Below are 23,646 nucleotides of genomic sequence, written 5' to 3'. Positions count from 1 at the left end.
CAAAGTGATGAGTTTCTTTTTAGTTTTCACTATCTTTTGTAAGAGTACGAATAGAGTTTTTGGGAATAATAATGGTCAAATTCTCATTTTCTTTTCTTTTCTGTGGGGTTCCAGATCCTAAGTGATCGAATCCCACCATAACATTGAAGTGCTCTAGTTTTCACTATCCCACGATGTCTCAATGACATATCGATCCTTGGTATCATTATGGGCATCTATGATATCTGTGTTTACTGCATTCTTAGGCATTTGGGACATCAACACTAGATTGAACTAAATAATCCGTAACAAATTGATTTTTTTTTAATAAGAAAACAATTTTCCCTCATTGCTCAAACTAGAGAGCAGATTGTGAAGGGAGAGGAACCAAGTTGATATATATACACTGCAAACTCAACAAGTTGAGCATATATATGTGTGTGTGTGTGTGTGTGTGTTTGTAATGAACAACAATAACATTGAATGTATTACGGTGAAAAATATAGTGGCAGCCTACTATCTCTTGCACAAACTCTACAATGCTCAACTTGTTGAGTTTGCAGTGTAAATTACGCCCACTCCCCTTCAAAATGTAAAAATCTTCTGCATTGGTGGATGTTTTCCGCATCTTGTCTTGCAAACTGGGGGGTTGCAAATGGCTTGGCGATGAAGAGAACTCCCAATGAAATGCTCCTTTGTAGAGAAATCCACCCATTATCATTCACTTCTGAAGGAATCACAATTCCAAAACTTGACCATGCTGGTCTAATTGTTACCAAAGAGACTGATCTCGTCTACAAGCACATCAAGTTCGTGTAATAGATTTCATTCACAACCACTTAATTCAAAAGCTCCTCTTTGGTAACAACTGTGTGGAATATCTCATAAACAACTGTGAGGATGAGCACAAGAATAATAACAAAAAAAAAAAACCAGAAATTTTCCTCCCAACCCCTCCACAAATACAATGAATACAACCATAGTTAGCTTAACCGGCAGCAAGGAGCCAAAACATGATTAGGGATGATATTTGAATCAAAATCCAACTAATGAATGCAAGAAACACTGAAATCTGAAATTTACGGCAACCCAACAGCTTACAATATCCCAAGTCTCTGTCATATAATACTATTATGCCGGCAGAAGAACAAGCAGCAGCCAGTGATAATGTTGCAGTAACCTGTTACACGCATATTGTTGGGTTAATGTTACGATGCAACAATAAGATATTACCTTTTTTCTTTTGAAAAATCAATGAGGTGCTCCTTGGCTGCAGAATCGTTCTGATCTAAGTTGATAGGTGTAGTGTTTTAAAAATGCAATCAAACAGCTCTTTTTTTTTTTTTTGTTTTTTTTTTGAAGAGGAAATACAATAACAGAAGGGATTCATTAAGACCCACCCAGTCTCCAACGACAAAAAGGCTGACCAAAATAGCATTTCGGAGGAGCTTCTTTTTCGAAAGCGCATAGGCATCTAAAAACGCCAGGCCCAAGCACCATATGACTTGCAATCCCATTGAAGCAATTAGATAGCTGTGGAAAGAAACCAGGGTTTTCACATGAGAATTAGCACCCCATTTGGAAAGAGAAAATATTGCTCAAAGTATTGTTTTAAAACAGTCAGACAAGATAACTACAAATATCCTGTCAAAGAGTGAAAGACAGGTAAATTGCTCATAAGAAACAAGCATATGCATGATTTAGAGGAAAAATAAATAAAAAAATCCCATCTGCCATCAATTAATTCCAGAACAAGACTGGAAAGTAGCTTAGAGTTTGTCTCAACAAATAGTTCTGGCACTCCATGTATATATATGTGTCACACAATCCAATAGAAGTCCTAGGCAAATTCAAGCAGAAGCTTTGAGCAAAACAATTCAGGACAGGAGGAGTATGACACTTTTAAATGAACTCAAAGACTGCTTCAAAACAGGTAGATTCCTACCCATAAATATTACTGCAATGATAGTCCAGGGCCCTCAATTGTCTTTCTCAAATGTAAGTATATATTATAAATGAAAGCAGAAGAGCTTTTTCTTTTGCTCAGGCTCTAGAGTTCTCCATTTGGAAGCCATTAATGCATAAACCTGTGCTTCCAGGCTACCCTAAAGTGCCCAAAGTTGCCCCTATCTTTGCTTGTAAGGCACTTGACCCAGCTTCATCCACTATCCAACAGTGCAACTTCTTTAAATATCTCAATTTTCTAGGAACAAAACAAAAGACATTGCTATCGTCAGCTTAATACTTCGCACTTTCATGAACTAAATTCTTCATCTTTGAATTTCTTATAGTAGTCATAGTCCATTTTTGTCCTGGCACCGAGTTAAATCACAAATAAATGTTTATGATTGCCTGTATATATCCTGCACTAACTGCTGACACCATATTCATGGACAAGGGAAGCTTCTCTGCTCCAGAAATCTTGTGTCTTTCTTTAATATACTAGAAGACTTAAGGATCCTCAGAAGTGTGAAGAATTTTTGAAGTGTTCTCCTTCCAATTAACAGCATTGAATATGCTTTAGATCATTTGATCAAAACTTCGGAAGACAATAAAACAGGGAGTCCCTCCATTTTTTAAATATTTTTTTTAAAATTAGGATAACTTCCTTTTTTAAAGAAGTTGAGGCACTTGAGAAATTCAAGTTTTTGTGTAGATTCTCTCACGACGATTGTGGTTTAATTGCGTTATGAGAGCCGCATCTTGAAGTAGACACTTTGTGTCAGCTGATTAAACGCTTGGACATCTATAAGAGTTCAAATGGGAAAGAAACGAAGGTAGCATGACTTAGATTTTGCAGCTACAAACAATGAACTGTCATATTTCATTTTTATAGTCCAATAAACTTATGAGAAGGCTCAGATGATGACAAAAACTTAGATCTTTATAGAGAGAAATTGCACCACCACAATAAAGACCTTCAGAAAAATCAGCAGTTCAGATCATAACAGCTATTTATTCACCAAATTTAGTTCAGCAACTAAACGTATGAAGAACTGGTTAAAGTTCATATATTATATCAAGCAGTGAAAAATAAATCCAAAAAAAAAAAAAAACTACCGTAGCAAGATGAGTGTCATGCATTATTAGGATATCAGGAGCTCAGATGGGGTAAGACTGATGAGACCACGACTAGTTGGAACAAAGTCAGAGATTTTAAAAGTTGCAGATTGCAGCAAAAATGGATCATTTAGAATGCCACTTCTCTGCTCTCGCAAACTTTTCCATCAATTACCATACAAATATGATGCTAAGTAAGCATTCACTTACAGAGTGCACATGAGATCAACAGAGTAACCTCATTTTTCAAGACTTGAAATAGGAAGGCTTGCCATGGAGGCATGGGTGGGCATAATGAACATTTAGGGTGTCACTAAATAAAATGAATGGGAGACAAAAAGAAAAAATCCAAGTCCTCACAGATTCATGGAAAACTAACCAATCAAGTTTTGAACACCTTGGTCGATGGGTTATAGAACATTAAAAGGATCAATGAGCCCAAAGTAGTGAATAGACTCAATAGTGATGAGTGGAAGATGCAGAAATATTGACCTGGAGGAATATTAATAAAATAAACTATTAGAAACGACAATGAAAGCAACATAAATAGAATGTGTCCAACAAGTGGAACAAATTCCAGACACAGATATGTTGAAGGAAGTCTGTTAAACAACTTAAATTTTGATATGAGAACACTTCTAGCCAGTGTTGACTCATGTTAATCATTTCTGACAGTTTAATTCACTAATGCAAATCAATTGTACAGTTTGTAGACGTTCAGATAAATGAAAGCTGTGGATCCGAGTAAAGGAAAATCGTAAACGTGTAAGAATGTTACCACATAAGCTTGTGCAGAATTTTTCGCACAACTCAGATTTTTTACTTTTTTTGTTTAAATCGGCATATAAACAGATAGTGCATATAGAGACAAAAGTTCAATTCAAATAAAACCAAACAAGCTTTAGAAATTGCTATCGAATGGAATTTTCTAAATAACCAGACAATTCTTTCAAAGGATTCAAATATAAAACAACCAATAAAAACAGCTCGTCAGATGCAAACAGAAAAAACAGCTAAACCTATGGTAGTGAAAATAATTCAGATATGAAATTAGAAAAGGATTACCAGAAAGCTGTATAATTGGTGAAGTCTTCCGCTGTGGCCATGGAAGCGATGGCACCCGCCGCGAACAAGAATTGTGAAATCCGAAGGAAGAGTCCAGTAATGGTCCCGGGCGTTCCGGGAAAGTCCTTCATTTCACAAAAATCCCAGAACCCAGAAAAAAAATCCTTATCAGAACCTCTTCTGGATTACCGGGAAAATACGCGTTAAGACTGTTGCTCACCATTCACAAAGCTATAACTCCTTCCACCGCAACCCAGAAACCACAACTCGATTCCTTGTCCGACAAACCAAGTAAAGAAGACATAAAGCCCCATAAATTCAATAAAAAAAAAAAAAATGAGAACAGAGACAGCTTGGATAATCCTTAACAACCAAGAAAGAACTTCGCCGAGATGAGGGAAATTTTAGATGAAAAAGAAAAAGAGGCAGTTAAATAAAGAGATGTAGGTGAAAGGATTTGGCATTAGTTCCGATTACGATATTGGAATCCCCATTTATAGGAATTGCAGGAGGAGTACTGCACAGTCAAACCCAACATAGATCTTGTCCAAGCAGAGTTCAAGAATCTTGTTCCGCTTTCCCTCAGCTACTTTTGACCCTTTCCTCCATCAGGAAAGCTGGGTGGGCCAGACCAGATTATAAGCTCCCAATCAGCAAATTCTATGCTCTGTGCCATAAGATTACCCCATTTAACTACTCTCTTCTCGTTTTTTCTTGTTTTCCAACCCTGGAGTTGAAAATGGGAGTTCCAAAATTCAAATGTATGTAACACAAACAGTCTATCTTGATTGTTGAAAATAGAACTGAAAAAAAAATAATAAATAACAACTTTGTCTAAGCTGACTATTGACTTTGGAACCCAAAAAAGAGAGAAAGTTATTTTTTGTTATCTGGTAATAGAGAATCATTCGAAGAAAAAACAAAAGAGAATACTTATTCAATAAAATTTCTCTCACAAAACGATAGAATTTGGAGAACTCAAAAAATAAATAGAAACTTTATAGAAAATTTTAAAATATTTTACTAATTTTTTTTATTTTTTATTTTTTATTTTTCACATGTATCCAACTACGAAAAACTGTATTTCTCTTCCATTTCCTCTCTTGCTTTCCATGAGCATTCGAACAAGAGAAGAGAAACCTATTTTCTTTTCTCTCCACTTTTTGTGTTCCAAAACACAACCTCAAAGAGAGTGAATTTAAAGAATTCAACAAAAGTTTTTCTATTTCATTATTAAATATGTCCAAATAATGATCCCTAGTTTCAAAGAGCGGGGAAAAAACAAAATAGGCTTAACAATCAAAAAATTATTTATTTATTTATTACAATTAAATCCCTTAAGCCAGACCAAGTTTGAGCAATTTATTTTAATAGTAAAATCTTTTGTTCAGATAAGATCTTACAAATAATTTATTTATTTATTTTTTTAAAACATGTTTGACCAAGATGAGTTTAGGGTTCAACTAATGAATTGCCCAACCTGGCGTGATCAATTGATTGCCTTAATTCTCCTCTATTTCAACATTGGCAGGGCCATTGTGTAAGATTCCAAAGGAGATGATAGAGATATCAAGGGAATGTTATTTGAATCATTCAACTGGTACACATTTGACTAAATAAAATATGTTATTGGGGTGGTTTTCAAGTCATGATTCATTTTGTTTTCTTGCTAATATCCCTACTACCCCTCATTGCCAATTGTCAATTTTATACAGGTAATTGTGACTTTCGTTGCCACAAGAAAGTCATCATCTACTTAAGATTGCAATAATAACAATAACAACAACAACAACAAGTTTTAATAGTTTGATCAATTTTGAACAAGAGAATTAAATTTTAAAGATTTTAAGGAAAAAAAAAACTTAGGAAAAAAGGTCAATACCCTTCTATTCTCTGTCGTCGGCTAGACTAGCAAGAGACTGAAAGAGAATGGGTTTCTCATAGCATTCTTGACACAATGACTTTGAAAAATTTTACAAAAAAGTGGCCAAAATGTGAAAGTTTCTCGGTACTAATCAACAAGTATGAAGAAATAAAGTTAAATAATTCAAAAAGTTTGTGTTAGGCATTGTTACCCATTTATTGAATTCATAGACATGTAAGCGAGTAAATAAACAAAGAAATGATTTATTAATAATCATAAAAAACTAATGATTAAGTTTAAAATAATATTAACTAAATATAGGGTTAAGTCAATATTTAGCTAAATAAATTATAAAATTAAGTCACTTGTTACATTTAATAACAATAAATAACAATAAATAAACCATCTTAATGTGATAGAATTACCACTTTTTAAATAGGTGACTATAATTGTTGTTATGGATGCACAAGAGAATGGCTTTTCCACTCAAAAACTTCTAGACTTATAAAAGTGCATTTGGGAAAAGAAGTTAGCCAGAAATATTTCTGATGTTTTTTCTCTTTTCTTTTAAGAAAATATTAGCATAATTTTTTGAAGAAGAATTAAATTAGATCTGAGCTAGGAGCTCTTTTATTTTGAAATTAAAGTATCTTATTCAAATAACTAGTAGTGAGGTTGAATTTTTAAATCCGAGAGTCAACATGTTTTTACTTTGAAATATTTTTATTGGTTTTAGTTGAATATAATTGAATTATCTTAATTTCATTTTGAGATCACCTACAAGTTTAGATTGTTACTCGTCAGGTTATGCTTTTAAATTAATTTATACTCTGAGCAACCCCCCCCCAATTTGAAACACCAATGCAAGTTAAGTTTTATACGAGCCTTAATTTAGAAATTAAATCGTTACATAGGATAGGCACATAGAATTGGGTGTGCTTATCTTTTCAAGGTTATATTGTAATTTACCTAATTAGCAGGTTATTATAAATGGTTGAAATATAAGCAAATAATCCTTTCAAGCTTGGCTCAACCCGTGTGTAGGCAAGATACCCCCTCATCTCAACTGGATTAAGAGAAGTTTGTGTGGTTGGGGATTAGCTTGTATAAAATCCTTAATTGTTCTAACTTGTGTCACTTAGTTGGTTGTCGTAATCATTTGATGGTAAAGGTTACTAATCCTTGTTTTTTTTTTTATGTTTGCTTGGGTCTAGTAAGTGTGCCTCGTTGTTGTTGACTTTAAGTACTTGTGTGGGTCGATGTTTTTGAAAATCCCTTCGTGGGGTCAAGGCTTGTATAACATTGAGCTACTACAAATCTCTTTGTAGGTCTAGGCAAAAGTGCATAGTTAGCTTCTAAAAAATTCTTTTCTAGGTCTAGAATGGAATATCTAATTTGTTGTTATAAATTTATGTGAGGGTTTACATTATAAATTAGTTGTAGTAGTAAATTGAGTTGCCTTATATGAGCAACAATATAATTGATTTTAGAAAAAAATTGATGTAAGTTTCATTTGGCAATCTCAACATAGTAGATTAACTTTGAAGTGCAAAAACCTTATGAGAGGATTAGCAATCAAAGATAAGATTGTGAGCCACTATAAATCTTTGTGTTATGTATTTTTATCACTTGTACTTGGTCCTTGAATTTGATACATTGGAATAATTCAAAAGTTTAAACACATAAGTGTCTAAGTAAAAGAAATTAAAAATTGGCAACAAAATTAATAAATCTATTCACCCCTCCCTTAGGTTTGTTGCTCATTAAGACCTAAAAGTGGTATCAGAGTAAGCATACTCCGAAAGCTTGCTTTTAGGTTGTATTAAGATCCCCAATAAGGATTAGAATAACGGCATATAAGCTCTTATCTCTTAAGGAGTGTGTAAATATGATAGTTTTTTTACGACATTACATTTTTAAAAGGGTCATGATCCCTTTGTCCCTCTAATGTTTGATAGCAATCAATATCAAATTTGGGAGTATAGGGTAAAAGAGTTCATTCACTCAAAGAGCCTATATATGTGGGAAACCGATAGTTAGGAATAAATAGCCATTGCCAAGGTAAATGCAATGTCATGCTTATGGAACTATTGCTCAGTAGATTGTACAACGAAGTTGTTGATTTAGTTTCATTTTGTAAATCAGCTAAGGAAATATAGAAAAAACTACAGTTCTGTATACTCTAGAAATTGATCATTTCTATTCTTACTCAGAATGCTTATCTAGGCATGTAATCCTAGTAGGAGAAATCATCTCGAAAGACTATGATGAAATTAGTTGGGAAAGTGATGAAAAACTTTGTGAAAATCGGAATCCACTTCAGTAGAGCTTCAAAGGCTGCTTGATGATTTGAAAATCTTCAAAAGGTTGTTTGGTTCATCTTTTTTGTCGAGGGAGGCTCCAAAAATGTCATCCATTGGTGCTTGAAGGATACTAAACCGCCATGGAGACAATAGAACATTATCGTGCACTCATGGATTTGGTTTGCTATTTTGTTTTTGGTTGGATTCATATTCCACAATTTACAAACCCTAACATTGATTGTTTAGCAGGAGCAAGCCTTTAATTCTCATTGTTTAGCAACCCCTCCTAAATTGATCTTGTAATTGTTATTGTGCAATAGAGTTATGTTCATAATTTCAAAATATAGTTATGATTGGTGGAAACTAGAGAGGCATCTCTCCCAATTTGGAATCTAAGAGAGAAAGAGAGAGAGGTACTTGTTGAAAGATCATTTGATGACGATTCATTCCACAAGAGAGGAATGGATAGAGAGAGGTATACTTAGGGAGTCGTTTGATGATGATTTGTTCGGCAAGAGATGAATGTATTGAGCTTAGAAGAAAGTCTTTTGTGTAACAGTAGAAATTAGTTGACTGAGAGACGAGAATGTACAAATTAGAAAAAAAAAAACAAGGTACTTTATAACAAACTAAAGATTTTATTCTATGACATAAGTTTACATCTGGTGGTCCTTTTTGACTTCTACGATCTCGGCACCTCAGCCCCTGTAATTCATGGAGATGCAAAGGTTTTGGCGTTCGCCTTTCCTCTTTGGTCCCGACTTGAGAGGTTTTAGCATTCTCATTTCCTCCTTCGGTCACGACTCCCAACTCCTCACCCTGGGTTTAAGTAAACGAGCCGGTTCTCAAAATCACGAACCGAACTTCGTTCAAGTTCGACTCGTTTACTAAAATGACTCCTTACCTTGGGCTTAAGTAAACGAGCTGATTCACGAACTCACGAACTGAACCAAGCCTCGTTCAAGTTCGGCTCATTTACTTAAACGAGTCGAAAACCCGATCTCAAATTTTATTCAAAATCAGGTTTATTCGAACCGAACCAAGCCGAAACCAAACCAAACTCGAACTACTCACAAACCGGCTCATTCAGTACCACCCCTACTTTGAAGCAAAGTGTGGCAAAGTTCAAGAAAAAAAAAGTCATATCAATTTTATTCTCCTTTTCTGAACGGATTTCATGCTTTAGGAATCTTTACTGCCAAACCCAGAACTGAATATTTACGTTTTTGGATTCCGAGGAACCATTCCGGTTTCTGCAACCCATGGCACTAGTTCTCGATATATTGGCGTCCGCAAGCCAAGCCTAGAACGACCCTAGCAAAAACCCAGTTACTGGACTCATTAGACGTTTTCTTTTACAAATCTTTACCAACCCCAGTATGATTCCCTAAATACTTACACAAGTTATGCCAGAGATTTAAACCACATTGAAACTCCCAATCTGATATGGCAGAGAATAAAGTAGAGATACTAGGACAACAAACTTCTCAATCTGTCAAACAAGCTTTTCTGCTCCAACTCAAAAGCTACCACTAAAGAACAGAATGGGGTAAAGAATAGATTGAGGATAACTGGGCAAGTACAGAAATAATCTTTCCACTACATATTTTTACCAATTCATTAAAAGGGGCAGGGGCATGACTTGACAAGGCTTCGGGTACAATCTTGCCATCAATAAATATAAGTATTAACTTAAAGAGTAAATATGCTTCTTTGCTGTCCGCAGATTAGTACAAAATTGCAACAGGACCTATGCGCAAACACAAGAGAGCTCCTCACTGAAGCACTCCACAGCACACAGCACCATTGTTGACCCAGTGAGACATTATGATACATCGACTCAGCTAAACACTACAACTCAATCTCGGCTTCGTCATCCCCAGCAGATATTAGTGAAGCTGACTGAATCTTCCCAGCATGCTCCAACCTCATCAGAATTACTCCCCTGAATTGCACATCCTTGCTAACATTACTATATTGCATAAATTGATGGATGCAAAGTGATACTAAAGAAAGCCCAATGTGTTTTCATGATAAAGTAGGAACACCAGCAGTAAAAGAAGAAACTAAGGCATATACACCCATTTCCCCCGTTACTAGAGCTTTCCCAGATGCATCTTCCAAACTTAATGAGCTTGAATATGACTTATCCTAAAATTGATCAAAGAATGCAAATTTTGGGTTGTCTCCCAATGAGCACTTATCAGAAACAGTTTGTGGATTGGCCTAACCTTAAGCTTGGACACCAACGTAAACACATCCTACTAATCTAGATTTCCTTTTAAGTGAAAGTCACCATTTATCCATCAAGAGACAACGTTGTTGAAATTTTAAGCATTAGTGAAAACATTACCTAGCAAAGCGTGACTGAATAGAGACATCCCGAACCTTGATTCGGTTGATTGTTCCACTTTGGCTTACTAGAACTACCTGTTCATCGGTTTCACCATCTTCTGCAAATGTGAATGAAGAATATTTCAAGCATTAACACAATCTTTGTCACCATCAGCAAAATCCCCGCCACAACATCTTCCTTTAAGTAGTGAATTCTACTAATCTAACCGATAAACATATATACCTGACAGTGAAAATCCAACCACAAAGACTGCAGCTAGACGGTCTTCTGGTGCAAGCTATAAACGACAAGAACACAAGTAACAATATAAATTCACTGAACTACAATAATTTGCATATATAAAGTAACATATATAACTGTATTACCTTATAACCAATTAAACCCACTCTATTCAACTGCGACAAATGGAATTTGCTTAAAGGAACACGCTTCCCAAAACCACTTTCAGACACAAAAAACAGCCAAGGGGCACTTGTTGTCTTGCCGCTGCAAAGAATTTTGCACACTGGGATTAGTAGTGATAGATTTAATCAAGTAACAGACCATGAAAATCAATGGACAAATGAAAATGGTCACTAAAACAAAAATTAAGTTGACAGACAAAGTACAGCCATTGATGTCGTTACGACTGTGTAGACAAAAACTCAAAAGTTACTGTACCACATGGTACTGATCAGAGAGAGAGACAGAGAGTTGGTGACGTCCACAGTAATGAATACCTATGTCAGATAAAACACTTAAATGTGATTCATCTTAGGGCTTCATCACTGAAGGTGGAGTGAAAAAGAGGTTCAGGGAAGAAGAATTTAATGCAGAAAAGAAAAAACAAGAGAAGAAGAGAGCAAAGAGTAAAGTGTAGGAGCAACCAAGGAAAGTGACGGAAATAGGATTGTTGTGTTTTAGAAACCTTGAGACTTTCCTTCCTTTATATCATGTCACTCTCAAGTAAAAAATTATAAAAATAAGCCCTAATATAATTTACTAAGCAAGGGTAAATAAGTAAATAACAAATTATAGGAACAAATCTTTTCTCCAGAAGAAAATTAATTGCAAAAATACCCATATTCTCGAACAAACACAACCAACTGAGACAAAACATTACTGGCTCTGAAGATTTTCTGAAATCTTTTGTAAGTCTTTCTGCACTGCAGCAGGGATTATGTCCACGGATGCCATTTTGTCCTCTTTCTTCAATCTCATGGCAATTGAACCTCTTGTATTTCTTCCAAGTGATCGAATCTAGAAAGCATCATAAGGAATGGCAGTTACCAGTTAAACAGAATGCAAATACCATTGGTTCTTCTACTCATATTTTCAGAAAAGAGAAGAAAATTCCCAGGGTTACAAAAACACTAAATTTCATTAATAAAGCCTACATAGTAACTACAAGTATTAGAAAGAGGTCAAAAGCTAGGAGCCCCAACTTTCAATTTTTGTATGCTAGACTTGAATAAGTTAAAAATAGAATAAAAACTTGATTAGCTCTTAACTTATTTGGCCGGGACTAATAAAAGTAATTAACAACCACTTACTGTATGACAAGAACTCAGGAGAACAATCCCATTTTGAGAAGCCATTGCAACAAGGTCATCATCTGTGCAGCGTCGAACCCACTTTAGCTCATCTCCAGGAACCTGCCAAAATCATTTATAACAGATAAGAAGTGGGAAATAAAGCAAGAAGAAAGAGACTGAGAAGAATGAAATGAGAGAGCTTGTGCAGCGCAATAAGTCCAAACCAGCTGGATCCCAATAATCCCTGTTGATCTGATAGTAGAGAAGTAGTTCAAAGAAACTTTCTTGATGTAGCCCTTCATGGTCAACATCACCAAAAACTGATCCCCAGTAAAGTCATCAACAGGAATGACAGATGTAATTCTCTCCCCTTCAGATAAAGATAGGATCTGGATAAAATACGAAGGGCAATGGGATAAGAATATTATTACTAACCACAAGAATGTCACGCTTACTTCAACAAAGCATACATTTTCAGAGAACTTTAAACATAGATTCTAAAAAGAGAATATACCTGAACAAGAGGTGTACCAGCAGCACTCCTTGTACACTCCGGTATTTTGTAAGCCCGGGCTGAGTATACTATTCCCTTATCACTGGAAAGGACATTATTTAGACACTTGTAGTCAAATCTTGGTATGAGTAGAAAACACAATGTATACACGTACATCTTGAAAACTTTTTGTGTGAGAAAAAGTAATATGCTATCATACAAGCCACATTTTGAAGAATCTTTCCAAGAACAAGTGGCATTCATACAAGACTAATAGGCAGCAATTGGGTCAAACCAACCCTTCCTTCTAGTGGCACATACGAGCGGTTTCAAGTGTTCTCCGGTAACTTACAGCCCATAACTAAGAACCCATCAACTGTAATGAACAGCCTATAACTTAAAGCCCATAACCAATTGCCTGAACCTTTTACACACAATCATAACTCACAACCCACATGACTTGGGCTTATTGGTCACATCAGGGTTTTCTAATGTGCGGTCTTCAGTTTGCAGATGAATCTATCCTCTTCGTTGTTGGCTCTGAAGAGCAAGTTCTCAAATCGAAGGCCTTGTTGGGGCTATCTGAGTTGTCCTCAGGCCAGAAATTTTACTGGACCAAATCGGCTCTTTTCTACTTTAATATGGATGACGAGGGTGGGAGAAGAATGGCTAACCAGCTTGGGTGTGGCCTTGCTGATCTACCTGCCACCTACCTTGGCCTGCTATTGTTCACCTCCCGGCAGAAAACATCTATGATTGCCTGTGATTAAGAATATAGAGAGGCAACGATTATAAAGGGTAAATTACTGTCAAAAGCGGGGGAGCCTCACCCTTCCTAATTCTGCCACTGTTGGGTTCCCAACTTACTTCCTCACTTTTCTTCCTTGCCCAGCCAGCATGGTAACCAAAAGCGAGAAGAGCAAAAAAAGGTTCTTTTGGAGGTGAAACAAAAGGGTCTAAACACCACCTCATCAATTGGAGTGATGCCTGCAGACCCAATAAGTTGGGGGTTTCCTGGAGTTAAATCCACCAAAGAGACCAGCCAGGCTCTGCTTCAGAAATGGTTCTGGGAATTCTTTTTTTTATGAAAGGTGAATTTACTAACAGAGGGAACAACAAAACACCACCTCAAGGGAGCAAACCCCTAACAACAAGGAATTGAAGGGAAACTCCCTGCTTGGTAAGAACATCGGCAACAAAATTGACAAATCTCGGGTTATGAGACCAAATACAATCATAAAGGGTTACAATTTCCATAATTTAAAAAAAAGGTGTCCCAATGGCGTCCGGGGGGGGGGGGGGGGGGGGGTTCCGTCCAATCACCACTTTGGAGTCTCCCTCAATGTGGATGGGACCGCTACAGTGGTCCCAGAAGACGCGGAGCCCATTGAGGAGGCCATGGAGCTCAGTTGTCATGGAGTCAGCAATACCCAAAGGGGCAGCAAAGGAGATGACAATGTTGTCATAGAATCTTATAATAAGCTCCCAAAAACTTCCCTAGCCCCTTTTTATTTTCACTTCACTCTATGGCCATTTAGACCCTAGCATCTAGAATATCTTCTTTGCCGACCAGCACCATCTTTTGTTGTCCTTCTCTCTTCTTCCTCCATTCTTTCACCTTTTTCTCCATACAGTCTTTCCTTTCTTCACCCTTTTCTACTCTTTCTCCATGATTAATTGCCCCATTTTCTTCTCTATACAGCTTTCATTCCCTCACCTAAGGCTAAGGGTGGCAATTTTACCTATTTAATTATAAAATAATATGGAAGAAAAATTATCCGTTTATGGATTTGGGTTGATTTATAAACAAAACGAACATTAATAATCATTTTTTGCACCCGATTACCCGAGTTCTATGTATCAACTTATAAGAATGGAAAGAGTAGAGGATAACAAACTCTTTATTTAATATTATAAAGATGTTTTATTAGCTTTATAGTTTTATAATTTTTATATGAACCTTATGTGCTGTGGTATTTTAATTTTATTTTTAATTATTTTAGCAATTTATTGTCATGTTTATGTGATTTTAAATTAATATGCTAAATTATCCATTCACTTACCCTTTACCCATTTACCCGTGGGTAAAAGTGTAAGAAAATTGGATACAGAATAAGTTGTTATCCATCCGGAATTAGTAAAACTCTTTCCAAGATTTGTTTTTGTCAAATCCATGTTACAAGTTTTAATTTATCTCACTAATTCAAGAATCTAAAAAAAAATGACTTAGTTTGGTTTCACTAATAGAATCCTCAAAAAACCAAGGTGTTGTAAATCCACATGAATTTCTAAAGCCAGTTTTCTAATTTCCTACAACAAAATGGGAGAGCGATAGCACCTACAAACATTTCCTAAAGCACATGAATTTTTTTGACATTTGTAGCCAAGACTACGAAAGAAGATTAAATAGTTCCACGTTCACTCTTTTCAAGATTCAAGAATAAATATAGGAACTTTTTGTTGTTGAGAAGCAAATATAGGACGTAAGGACAGTTTTTTAACAATTGAATGTATATAAACAATGTGACCACCACACAAATGCGATTGCAATTTATTTATTTTTTTGAGAATGATTGCTACCCCAAATATGATTAAAATATATTCGAGAATTTCAAAAAATATGACCTGCATTGAGAGTCTCAACTAATGTAAAAACATTAGTGAATATAAAATTACCTGAAATATAAGACGTGATCATGAGAGTGGCAAACAATGAAGTCCGACATGGCATCATTTAAACGCATTTTTCCCACAGATTTTCCTATTGTTCCCCGATTTTGCAGATTAAAGGTGTTGGGCTTCATCCGTTTAAGATAGCCTTTCTCGCTTAGAGCCTGTCAGTTGTTTCACGTTTCCAACTCTAAAAGTCAGTAAATAATGTTGGCATAGAATCAGCCTAAAATGAATAATCCAAAAAAATGTTTAAAATTAAGTTTGTTCGCCATAAAGTATTCTAACTCCTCACCAAAAGCATTTCTTCATTGGGAATAACATCTATTTCATCCAGTTGGCTCCCATCAGAATCCTCTAAAGTTGAACGCCTTGAATTTCTAAATCTGTTCTTCAGTTCTAATGCTTCATGTTCTATAACCTGGAATAAGAAAAAAACATTATTGCCACAGAAAATCTCTTTATCCTCTCTTGGTCACTAAAGCCAGAATGATGCAATTAAGGGAACATAAATATAGGAGCATAGACCCACTGAAAGTGGCCAATATACCTGTAGCATATTTTTCTTACTGGACAATAGTTCATTCAGCTTAGAGATCTGTTCTGTCAAAGATCGAGTCTCATCAACAAACTTCTTTCTCTGAAAAATTAGGTAAAAGCACATTTATAGATGGTAGTCAAAGTCACCATCCTTTTGAAGATGTTAGCGAAGTGAGAAAGGGAAATCATTTAATTATGCATCTATGCTTTGATTGACTCAAACCACGGGCAGCTGCTGAATTGACAAATCAAACCACAGGAATCTTATATATATGCCAATTAAAATCCCCAAGAATCATTTCTAACCTCAAGTACAGTAAGCTTTCTAAGTGTTATGTCCAACAATGCTTCTGCTTGCTCCTCAGATATATCATACTCTGCACTAAAGAAAATAAACTGAAAATTAACACAAAACATGCATCTATTAATGAAATGAAAATTACTAAAATAGCAGATGTACCTTTCTTTAATGCAGCTGAGGCCATCGCATTACTTGTAGTCTCTCTAATTATACGAATTACTCCGTCCAAGTTATCAAGCCCCACTATGATGCCCTGAAGAACATGGTCAATAAAATACCATTTAAAGACTTAGGAGCCTATTCTTTCTAGCTTTATGCAACAAATGAGGTACCTCCACAATGTGCTTCCTCTCTTGAGCGTGAGAAAGCTTGAATTTTGCACGTCTCTCAATGATAGAACATCTAAAATCTAGGAAGGCCTGCACATAAACATTAATGATGCAGCTTACCCGAAAGCAACCACAAAAATAGTACATAGGACGAAGAATGCAAGAGAACGCAATACCTGAAGCAATTCTTTCAAACCCATCAGCTTTGGCTTCCCATCAAGTATACTACAATTATGTATTTAAATTGTCAACATCAATAGCAACTCTCTCTCTCGTATCAGTGTGTGTGTGAGAATAACTCACCCAACCATATTGCAGCTAAAGCTTGATTGCAAAGCTGTGAGCCGATACAAATTGTTCAGAACAATAGATGGATCTGATCCCCTTTTTATCTGCAAAAAAGTAAGCCCACTAAATAACAAAGGGATGACATTGAACAGTTGAAAAAACTATACAGGCAATAAGTGGCACAAGAAGGTGCTACGCTGGAAACTTGGAAAGAATCTAAAAACTTGAGCACCTCTATGACTATCCGCATTCCAGAACGATCACTCTCATCACGAATGTCACTAACACCCTCTAAAATCTGTGTCACAAAAAAAAAACTAAGCATAAAGACAATATATAAATATATGACATGCTACCAGTTTAGGTTCGCAGTTCTTAGAAGCATAAAAAGTGTTGACATCATCAAAGGGATTATAGTCATAGTTGTCAAGTATTTATACAGGCCAAGAACAGCGCTTGATGAATAAGGAATCCAATGAGAGTAAAACCCAGTACATACATATGATGACAGAAGAAGCACCTGTCTCACTCTTTTTACTTGAAAATAGATAAAACCATATAGCTTTGTAATGTGTTAACAAAAATATTATAACTTTCATAACCATATCATCTCATTACATGCTACCTCAATTTTATGGTTTATAATTATTACTTCAAATTTTCTACCAGATTGGTAAGCCAACCAATATCTAGAGTTACTCCTAAGTTAATTCCAAATGGAATTATGCAAAAGCAATAACTAAAATGAACAGGAAAAACAAGTTCCTGGTAGATGAGGATGTCTGCAGTTATCGTTGCACAACTTGTGGGAATCCAGTGTAAATGATTTAGAGCAAGTAGACAATATTCAGACAAAACTTGTTCCATGAATAAAGAAGATATTACACATTCTTTAAAGATGCTAGTATACTTAAACAATCATTTCTTATCTCTTCATTTTTTTCTCATTACATATAGTACATAAATTTGACCATTTACCTGATTTCTTAGGAAATAGAAGCAAATAAAAAAAATATTGTTAAGTTGGGTCCAAAGCCCATCCCAAAATGACTAGCCAACTTAGGAAACCTCTTTCGCAGCTAATAAACTCAAGATCTTTGTACTCACTAAACCTCTTTTGTGACTGTACAAGTGAATAATTTAGGTGTAGACCCTTTTTTGTGGCTCTACAAGTGGATAATTTTAGATGTAGTCCATTTTAGGTATAGGCCGTTTTTTGTGGCTCTACAAGTGGATAGTTTAGGCTTAGGCCCTCCTTTGAGGCCCACATATAAGTACCTGCTCTAATACCATGTTAAGTTGGGTCCAAGACCCATCCCAAAATGACTAGCCAAGTTAAGAAACCTCTTTCCCAGCTAATAAACTCAAAATTTTTGTACTCACTAATCCATGTGGGACTATTCTTTAACAAATATGATGCAAGGAATGCACACCTCTTGCATTAATTTGACCTTTATTTCTGAACTCACCCTTTTAAGGATGATTCTGGTATCACTTTACTAAAAATAACTAAAAATGTTGATACTGGTTTAGGTTAAAAGCTACAATCTTTTCAGGAAGGAGAGTATACACCATAAGAATAGCTTACAGGAACTGCTGACTGAAAGAACTTGAATATTCCAAATGGGAAAGTAATCTCAGACTACAACAAAACGAAACAGCACCTTATTTTCAACAAGCTCTGCAATTTTCTCCACTAGTGACGATTTGTTTGTCTGGTAAGGAATCTGCATGAACATACAACACTGGCTTAAAATGAAAGCTACATTATTCATTGAGAAAAAATCCAATGACATGCAGAGATAACTCATTTAGCCCTCTCGGAAGTTTTATCAAGTAATCACTTTCAACATGCCAGAAGTTAAGATAGCTAAAATTACAAACCTCTTTAATGACTAAAGCAGTACGTTTTGTATTAGGATCAAGTAATTCAACATCAGTCTTTCCTCTGACTACTATTCGTCCTCGTCCAGTCCTATATGCTTCTAAGATGCTTCAAGAAAAGAATATAATTTCCCCAAAATCAATTAAGTCTATGTAAAGAGCACAGTTAATTAGATGGGAAGAGGGTAAAGAATTGAGAAAGAGAGCACTTATGCATACCCAACATTCCCCATTATTAGTCCTCCAGTGGGAAAATCAGGCCCTGGCATGTATTCTAGCAATTCTTGGAGCTTTCGTTCAAGACAAAAAAAGAAAGTACATTAGCAAAGTGGCATTAATTTAGATACATAAAGATGCAAAAAAATCACTGAAAAAGCCTTCTGACACAATTTGTGCAAAAATGAAATACATGTGGCACTTAAACCAGTCTCAGATTCTCAGAATTTGATCAAATGCCAAACTTTGTGGATAGAATTGCAAATGGAAATATGATTATTTAACATCTTTTTGACTATACCAGCTTTTGGCATAAATATAGAATCCGGACTACTGTTCTTTTAACCTCATACTCTTTTTTTTTTTTTTTCCTTTTAAAAGTGAGCCTCATACTCATTGTATACTCATTGTAAGGTCTTTCTCCCATGTGAAAAGCAACCTTTTTTTTAAGAAGCCATTTGACCTTGACTGAAGGCTAAAACTATTAAACTATTAGCGGCACAACTAATAATTTTGTTATCATCAGAACTTTCATAACCCTGATGGCAAATATCAAAACTTGGGCATAAGCAGGACCTTCAGATTGGCTTAGGTCTGAACTCAACTCAACCAAATACCTAGCAGCCCTAAAAGCCAGGTTAAATTAGGATGCTTTCAACTTTGATCTAGAGTAAAAATGAGGCTGAAATTGCACCTAGCTTGCTGAGTTGCCTTAACTACTTGGTAGTGTATTGCATATCATAGACCAATATATTAAAAAATATGTCAGAATATTTTTCAACCTTCTAAGCATTATGAAAGTGATATATCTTACAGTGGCATCAGGATTATGAATCATTGCAGAAAGTGCATCAACCAGCTCTCCAAGATTGTGGGGAGGAATGTTGGTTGCCATCCCTACCTGTAATTAGGAATAGACAACAAGGAATAACTCAGAAGAAGAAAAAATAACTACCCAGAAAATAGAAAAGGCAACATGAAATTTGTAAATTGCCAGATACAAACATTTTACACCAATAGACTTACTGCAATCCCAGATGAACCATTGAGTAACAGAGTCGGAAGCCGAGCTGGTAAAAGTGAGGGTTCCTTTTGTGAATTATCAAAATTTGGAACAAAATCAACCTGAAAGGAACAATCAAGAGAGAAAACCAAAAAGCAAAACCTCAATATACATACATACATATATATGCACATAATATATGTATTTGTATAGGCAATTTGTAGGCACTAACTAGAACTCACTGTGTTTTGCTCTATATCCACTAAAAGCATCGCTTCTGTCAGAGGCTGCAATTGATAAATAGATATGAACAGAAACTCAAAAAAACTCTAGCTTTCATAAACTCATAAGAAATAAAAATTTATATCTTTTTTTGAGGAGATAGGATGCAGTCTTCCTTCTTATTAAAAATATAACTTCATAAATCACCCCAAAATAGATGGAAAGCTGAAAAACAATTGACGAAGATAAAAAAAAAAATCACATAAAAAAAGTCCCGCATCTGAAACCTACATCCAATCTGCACTCTGTGTATCGCATTGCAGCTGGTGGATCTGCATCAATTGATCCAAAGTTTCCATGCCCCTGAATAAGTGGGCACCTAAGGGAAAAATCCTGCACCAACCAACAGCAGTAAATAATGCCAAAAATCTAGCTCAAAAACTAAGAAAAAGATCAAACACAACCTCAAATAACAGTTACACTTTCACTATTTTGTTTACACGCTTTACAATTTTTTGGTCCACATGAACAAAACCAGAAAAAATCGTTTTCCACTTTTCATGGTGCAAGGTATTCCAAAATGATAGATTGCTTGAATCCCTTAAAGTGAAAACCCTTCCCACATAAGGTTTATTTGTATATAGAAATACTGCCCTAAAATGTAGTTTGCACAACTTTTGTGAGGTTTACATAAGTTTACCAAGCTAAAGGCCCCTTGCCGTGGTCAAAGCCCCAGTGCATGAACACATTTATACTTACAGGAAAAATACAAATAAGTAAGAACTAAAGAAAGCCATACCTGTGCCATCCTAACCAGTGCATCATATACAGCAGTATCTCCATGAGGATGAAATTTACCCAAGACCTGCAAAAGAATCACAGAACCAACGGCTGCTGAGAAGTAAGAGCATGATTGAGAGTGAATAAAAATTAATAGCTCTAGGGTACAATAAAATGATAGGGAAACTTTTTTCTGATCACATTTTTTCAAACATGTCTATTTGCCTTTCAAAATGGCACAAAATAACAAATGCAATACCACCTTTACAAGTAGAACCTAAGTTCACATTTGTCACATAAAACTGCTTAATTAGAATGTAAGAACATACAGTTAATATTTCATGATCGGAATGGCTGCAGTACGTATAATTGTAGTTTACAGAGTAAAAACAGAAATAAAAACAAACCATTAGCTAAGGATGAAACTTCTAAACGACTTTAAATACCTCCCCAACAACTCTCGCACATTTCTTGTATGGTTTTCGTGAGGAAAGACCCAATTCATGCATCGCAAATCTACAAGCAGATATCTGAATTAGAAAAATTAATTTGCTAAATACTAGAAATCAAACAACAGATAAACAAATGATGATATTATAAAAAATAAAAAATAAAAGTAAAAAAAAATGGGACTCTCTCACAGAAACAGGTTGGGTCAAGTTAACTATTGACAGAAGTAGAGAAATTTCGACACCTCACCAGATTCCAAGAGAATGGCGTCACCAGAAAAAAAAGCACAAAACACTAAATCAAAATCTCAACAATGAATAATGAAAATAATAAGAAAACCAGAAACACTCACAGTATCCGGCGGTGGACCGGCTTCAATCCATCACGAACATCAGGGAGGGCTCGACCGAGAAGAACAGACATGGCATAAGCCATATATGCCTCAGTTGCTTCCTTATGAAGCTCAGCCGGCACAATCCTTCCCACCGGAATACTCTTCTCCTTCACCATGAAAATTTCGTTACCGCTATCGTCCTTTGCTCCTGCGCCAGTTTTCTCTTCCCGCCGTTTGGCTCTCAGAGTTCCCGAGGAAAGGGTCCTCTGAGAACCAGCATTCGAGAGAAAACGTAACTCGGAGACAACATGACGGGGCTTTGAGATGTAACGCTTCACAGGAAGGAAAGGTACAGAGAAGCGTTGAAGCAGCATAGAAGAAGACGAGAAACGGATGCTCGTGGAGAAAGCCATGAGAAGAGAATGAGGCGAGAGTGTTTATTTAGCCCGCCATTGAAGCACTTCACTCTTGAGTGTGACCCTGCAAATTGAAATGGAAAAAACCCTAGTCTGCTTGGCGCGCGCCAAAGTGAATTTTTTTATACGATTTGAGAAACTCGTCCTGCCGGCTGCCACTGAGAAGATAACCCGTCGCCCCTTTTAATTATTTGAAATAACCACATCCATTTTAATGTGAAAAATATCTTTTAACATTTAGAGGTTTAGAAGCTCCAACTATTTTTAGTAACTATGGAATTCCAACTCGTTTATCCAATAATTGAAATGAAATTCTAAAAAGGAAACCAAATAGGAGAACTCATAATAAAAATTAATTATTATGTTAATAAAATTATAATAATTTATAATTAAGTTAAATATTTTGTAATTTATATTATTTTATTATATTTTTTTTAGAATTAATTTCAAAGTATATTTTAAGTTATTTAAATTAACAAACTCGTTTAATATTATAATTCGTAAAAAAAATTATTTTATAAATATTTCTAAATATTAAATATGCTAATATTTTTTAAGTTCTTTAGATGATAATAAATTCTTAATAAGGAAGTAAAGTATTCGAACAATTTAAACTCGGTCACTATTTATTAATAATAAAAATAAATTAATATTTTAATGCAATATCATAAATTAGAATTAAATTATATTTATAAAAAATATATTATTTTATGATTAAGTTGGAACATATTTTATTTTATATAAATTAGCACACTCATTAACTTATTACAATTTCATAATTATAATTTTAAATTTTAAATTTGCATAAGTTATATAACTATTTATAAACTAATTAATTATATTATTAAATTTTAAGTAATAAATTTTTTTATTAATTTAAAAATAATAGTACCTATCATAAAAATTGTTTATTTTAACTAACTACTATTAATTCATTATTAATTTAAAAATAATAGCACATATGGGTATTTAGGAACAAACTAAAGGAAGAAGAAAATGTTAGAAGAAACAAGGTCGGTCCCCGTTACAAGATTAGAAACAATTAAGATACTATTATCTTTTGCATGCTTCAAATATTTAAGTTTATATCAAATGGATAAGAAATTAACCTTTTTTGAATGGGTTGATAGAAGAAGAAATATATTGTGCTCAAGCCAATTTTGAAGATGTATCAAAACCAAAATATGTGTATAATCTCAATAAGGCATTATACAACTTGCAACAAACTCTAGGGCATGTTATGATAAGCATTTTTTTTTTCCAAATTGAAAATGAGTTGTCTAGAGGGAAAGTGGGCACTACCCTTTTTTCACAAAAAAAACAGTGATCATACATTTGGGTTATGCAAATCTATGTTGATGACATAGTATTAGGTTCCACAAATACTTTGTAAACAAATTTTCATATTTAATGCAAATTGAATTTGAAATAAGTATAATGGAAGAATAAAATTTATTTGTACGACTTCAAAATAAGTTATGGAAAGAATTTACAATTCCCAAGTGAAACACATAAAAGAGTTTTTAAAAAATACAACATAGTTGATAAAGAGAAGTATCTCAATGCCTCTTAGCTCCAC

At 34.9% G+C, this 23,646-nt stretch overlaps 2 protein-coding genes across 3 annotated transcripts; both read right to left on the bottom strand.

Annotated features, from left to right (window-relative positions):
* Positions 1 to 565: 565 nt before the first annotated feature.
* LOC137939181 (CASP-like protein 5B1) lies at positions 566 to 4,413 on the bottom strand. 2 transcript variants are annotated; one of them, XM_068784396.1, is made up of 4 exons: positions 4,325 to 4,413; positions 4,105 to 4,229; positions 1,380 to 1,512; positions 566 to 1,159 (listed from the first exon to the last, which is right to left on the bottom strand). In XM_068784396.1, the coding sequence occupies exons 1-4, from the start codon at positions 4,325 to 4,327 to the stop codon at positions 968 to 970; spliced, it is 453 nt and encodes a 150-aa protein (XP_068640497.1). In that variant the 5' UTR covers positions 4,328 to 4,413; the 3' UTR covers positions 566 to 967. The 2 variants fall into 2 exon arrangements, with proteins under 2 accessions (XP_068640497.1, XP_068640496.1); XM_068784395.1 differs by having other exon boundaries at positions 4,105 to 4,412.
* A 5,419-nt stretch (positions 4,414 to 9,832) lies between these two features.
* On the bottom strand, positions 9,833 to 22,204 carry LOC137938634 (DNA gyrase subunit A, chloroplastic/mitochondrial). The gene is made up of 27 exons (XM_068783603.1): positions 21,670 to 22,204; positions 21,314 to 21,383; positions 20,887 to 20,952; positions 20,379 to 20,480; positions 20,108 to 20,152; positions 19,889 to 19,987; positions 19,677 to 19,763; positions 18,866 to 18,936; positions 18,647 to 18,755; positions 18,427 to 18,489; positions 16,995 to 17,060; positions 16,778 to 16,866; positions 16,651 to 16,699; positions 16,478 to 16,564; positions 16,305 to 16,398; positions 16,151 to 16,221; positions 15,855 to 15,944; positions 15,600 to 15,725; positions 15,311 to 15,468; positions 12,656 to 12,737; positions 12,366 to 12,530; positions 12,160 to 12,261; positions 11,730 to 11,866; positions 10,993 to 11,113; positions 10,850 to 10,904; positions 10,625 to 10,724; positions 9,833 to 10,216 (listed from the first exon to the last, which is right to left on the bottom strand). Exons 1-27 carry the CDS (start codon positions 22,062 to 22,064, stop codon positions 10,123 to 10,125), a joined length of 2,793 nt encoding a protein of 930 aa, XP_068639704.1. The 5' UTR covers positions 22,065 to 22,204; the 3' UTR covers positions 9,833 to 10,122.
* Positions 22,205 to 23,646: the final 1,442 nt, after the last annotated feature.

The sequence above is a fragment of the Aristolochia californica genome, unplaced genomic scaffold, assembly GCF_029961685.1.
Source record: "Aristolochia californica isolate CCGP_79_NKW_82.1479 unplaced genomic scaffold, dmAriCali1.0.hap1 SCAF_8, whole genome shotgun sequence".
NCBI lineage: Eukaryota > Viridiplantae > Streptophyta > Magnoliopsida > Piperales > Aristolochiaceae > Aristolochia > Aristolochia californica.
Note: the sequence above shows the minus strand (reverse complement) of the source record. Positions and strands in the feature narration are given on the sequence as shown.

What these genes read in the sequence shown, in the direction of transcription:
- LOC137938634 (XM_068783603.1), bottom strand. Translation starts at nt 22,064, where the DNA reads ATGGCTTTCTCCACGAGCATCCGTTTCTCGTCTTCTTCTATGCTGCTT. An exon ending in ATGGTTCATCTGGGATTGCA is followed by an intron (nt 19,764 to 19,888) that starts GTAAGTCTATTG and finishes TCCTAATTACAG; the next exon opens with GTAGGGATGGCAACCAACAT. An exon ending in CTGCTTTAGTCATTAAAGAG is followed by an intron (nt 18,490 to 18,646) that starts GTTTGTAATTTT and finishes ATGTTCATGCAG; the next exon opens with ATTCCTTACCAGACAAACAA.
- LOC137939181 (XM_068784395.1), bottom strand. Translation starts at nt 4,235, where the DNA reads ATGAAGGACTTTCCCGGAACGCCCGGGACCATTACTGGACTCTTCCTT. An exon ending in ACCAATTATACAGCTTTCTG is followed by an intron (nt 1,513 to 4,104) that starts GTAATCCTTTTC and finishes TTCTTTCCACAG; the next exon opens with CTATCTAATTGCTTCAATGG. An exon ending in TTTTTGTCGTTGGAGACTGG is followed by an intron (nt 1,160 to 1,379) that starts GTGGGTCTTAAT and finishes TGCGTGTAACAG; the next exon opens with GTTACTGCAACATTATCACT.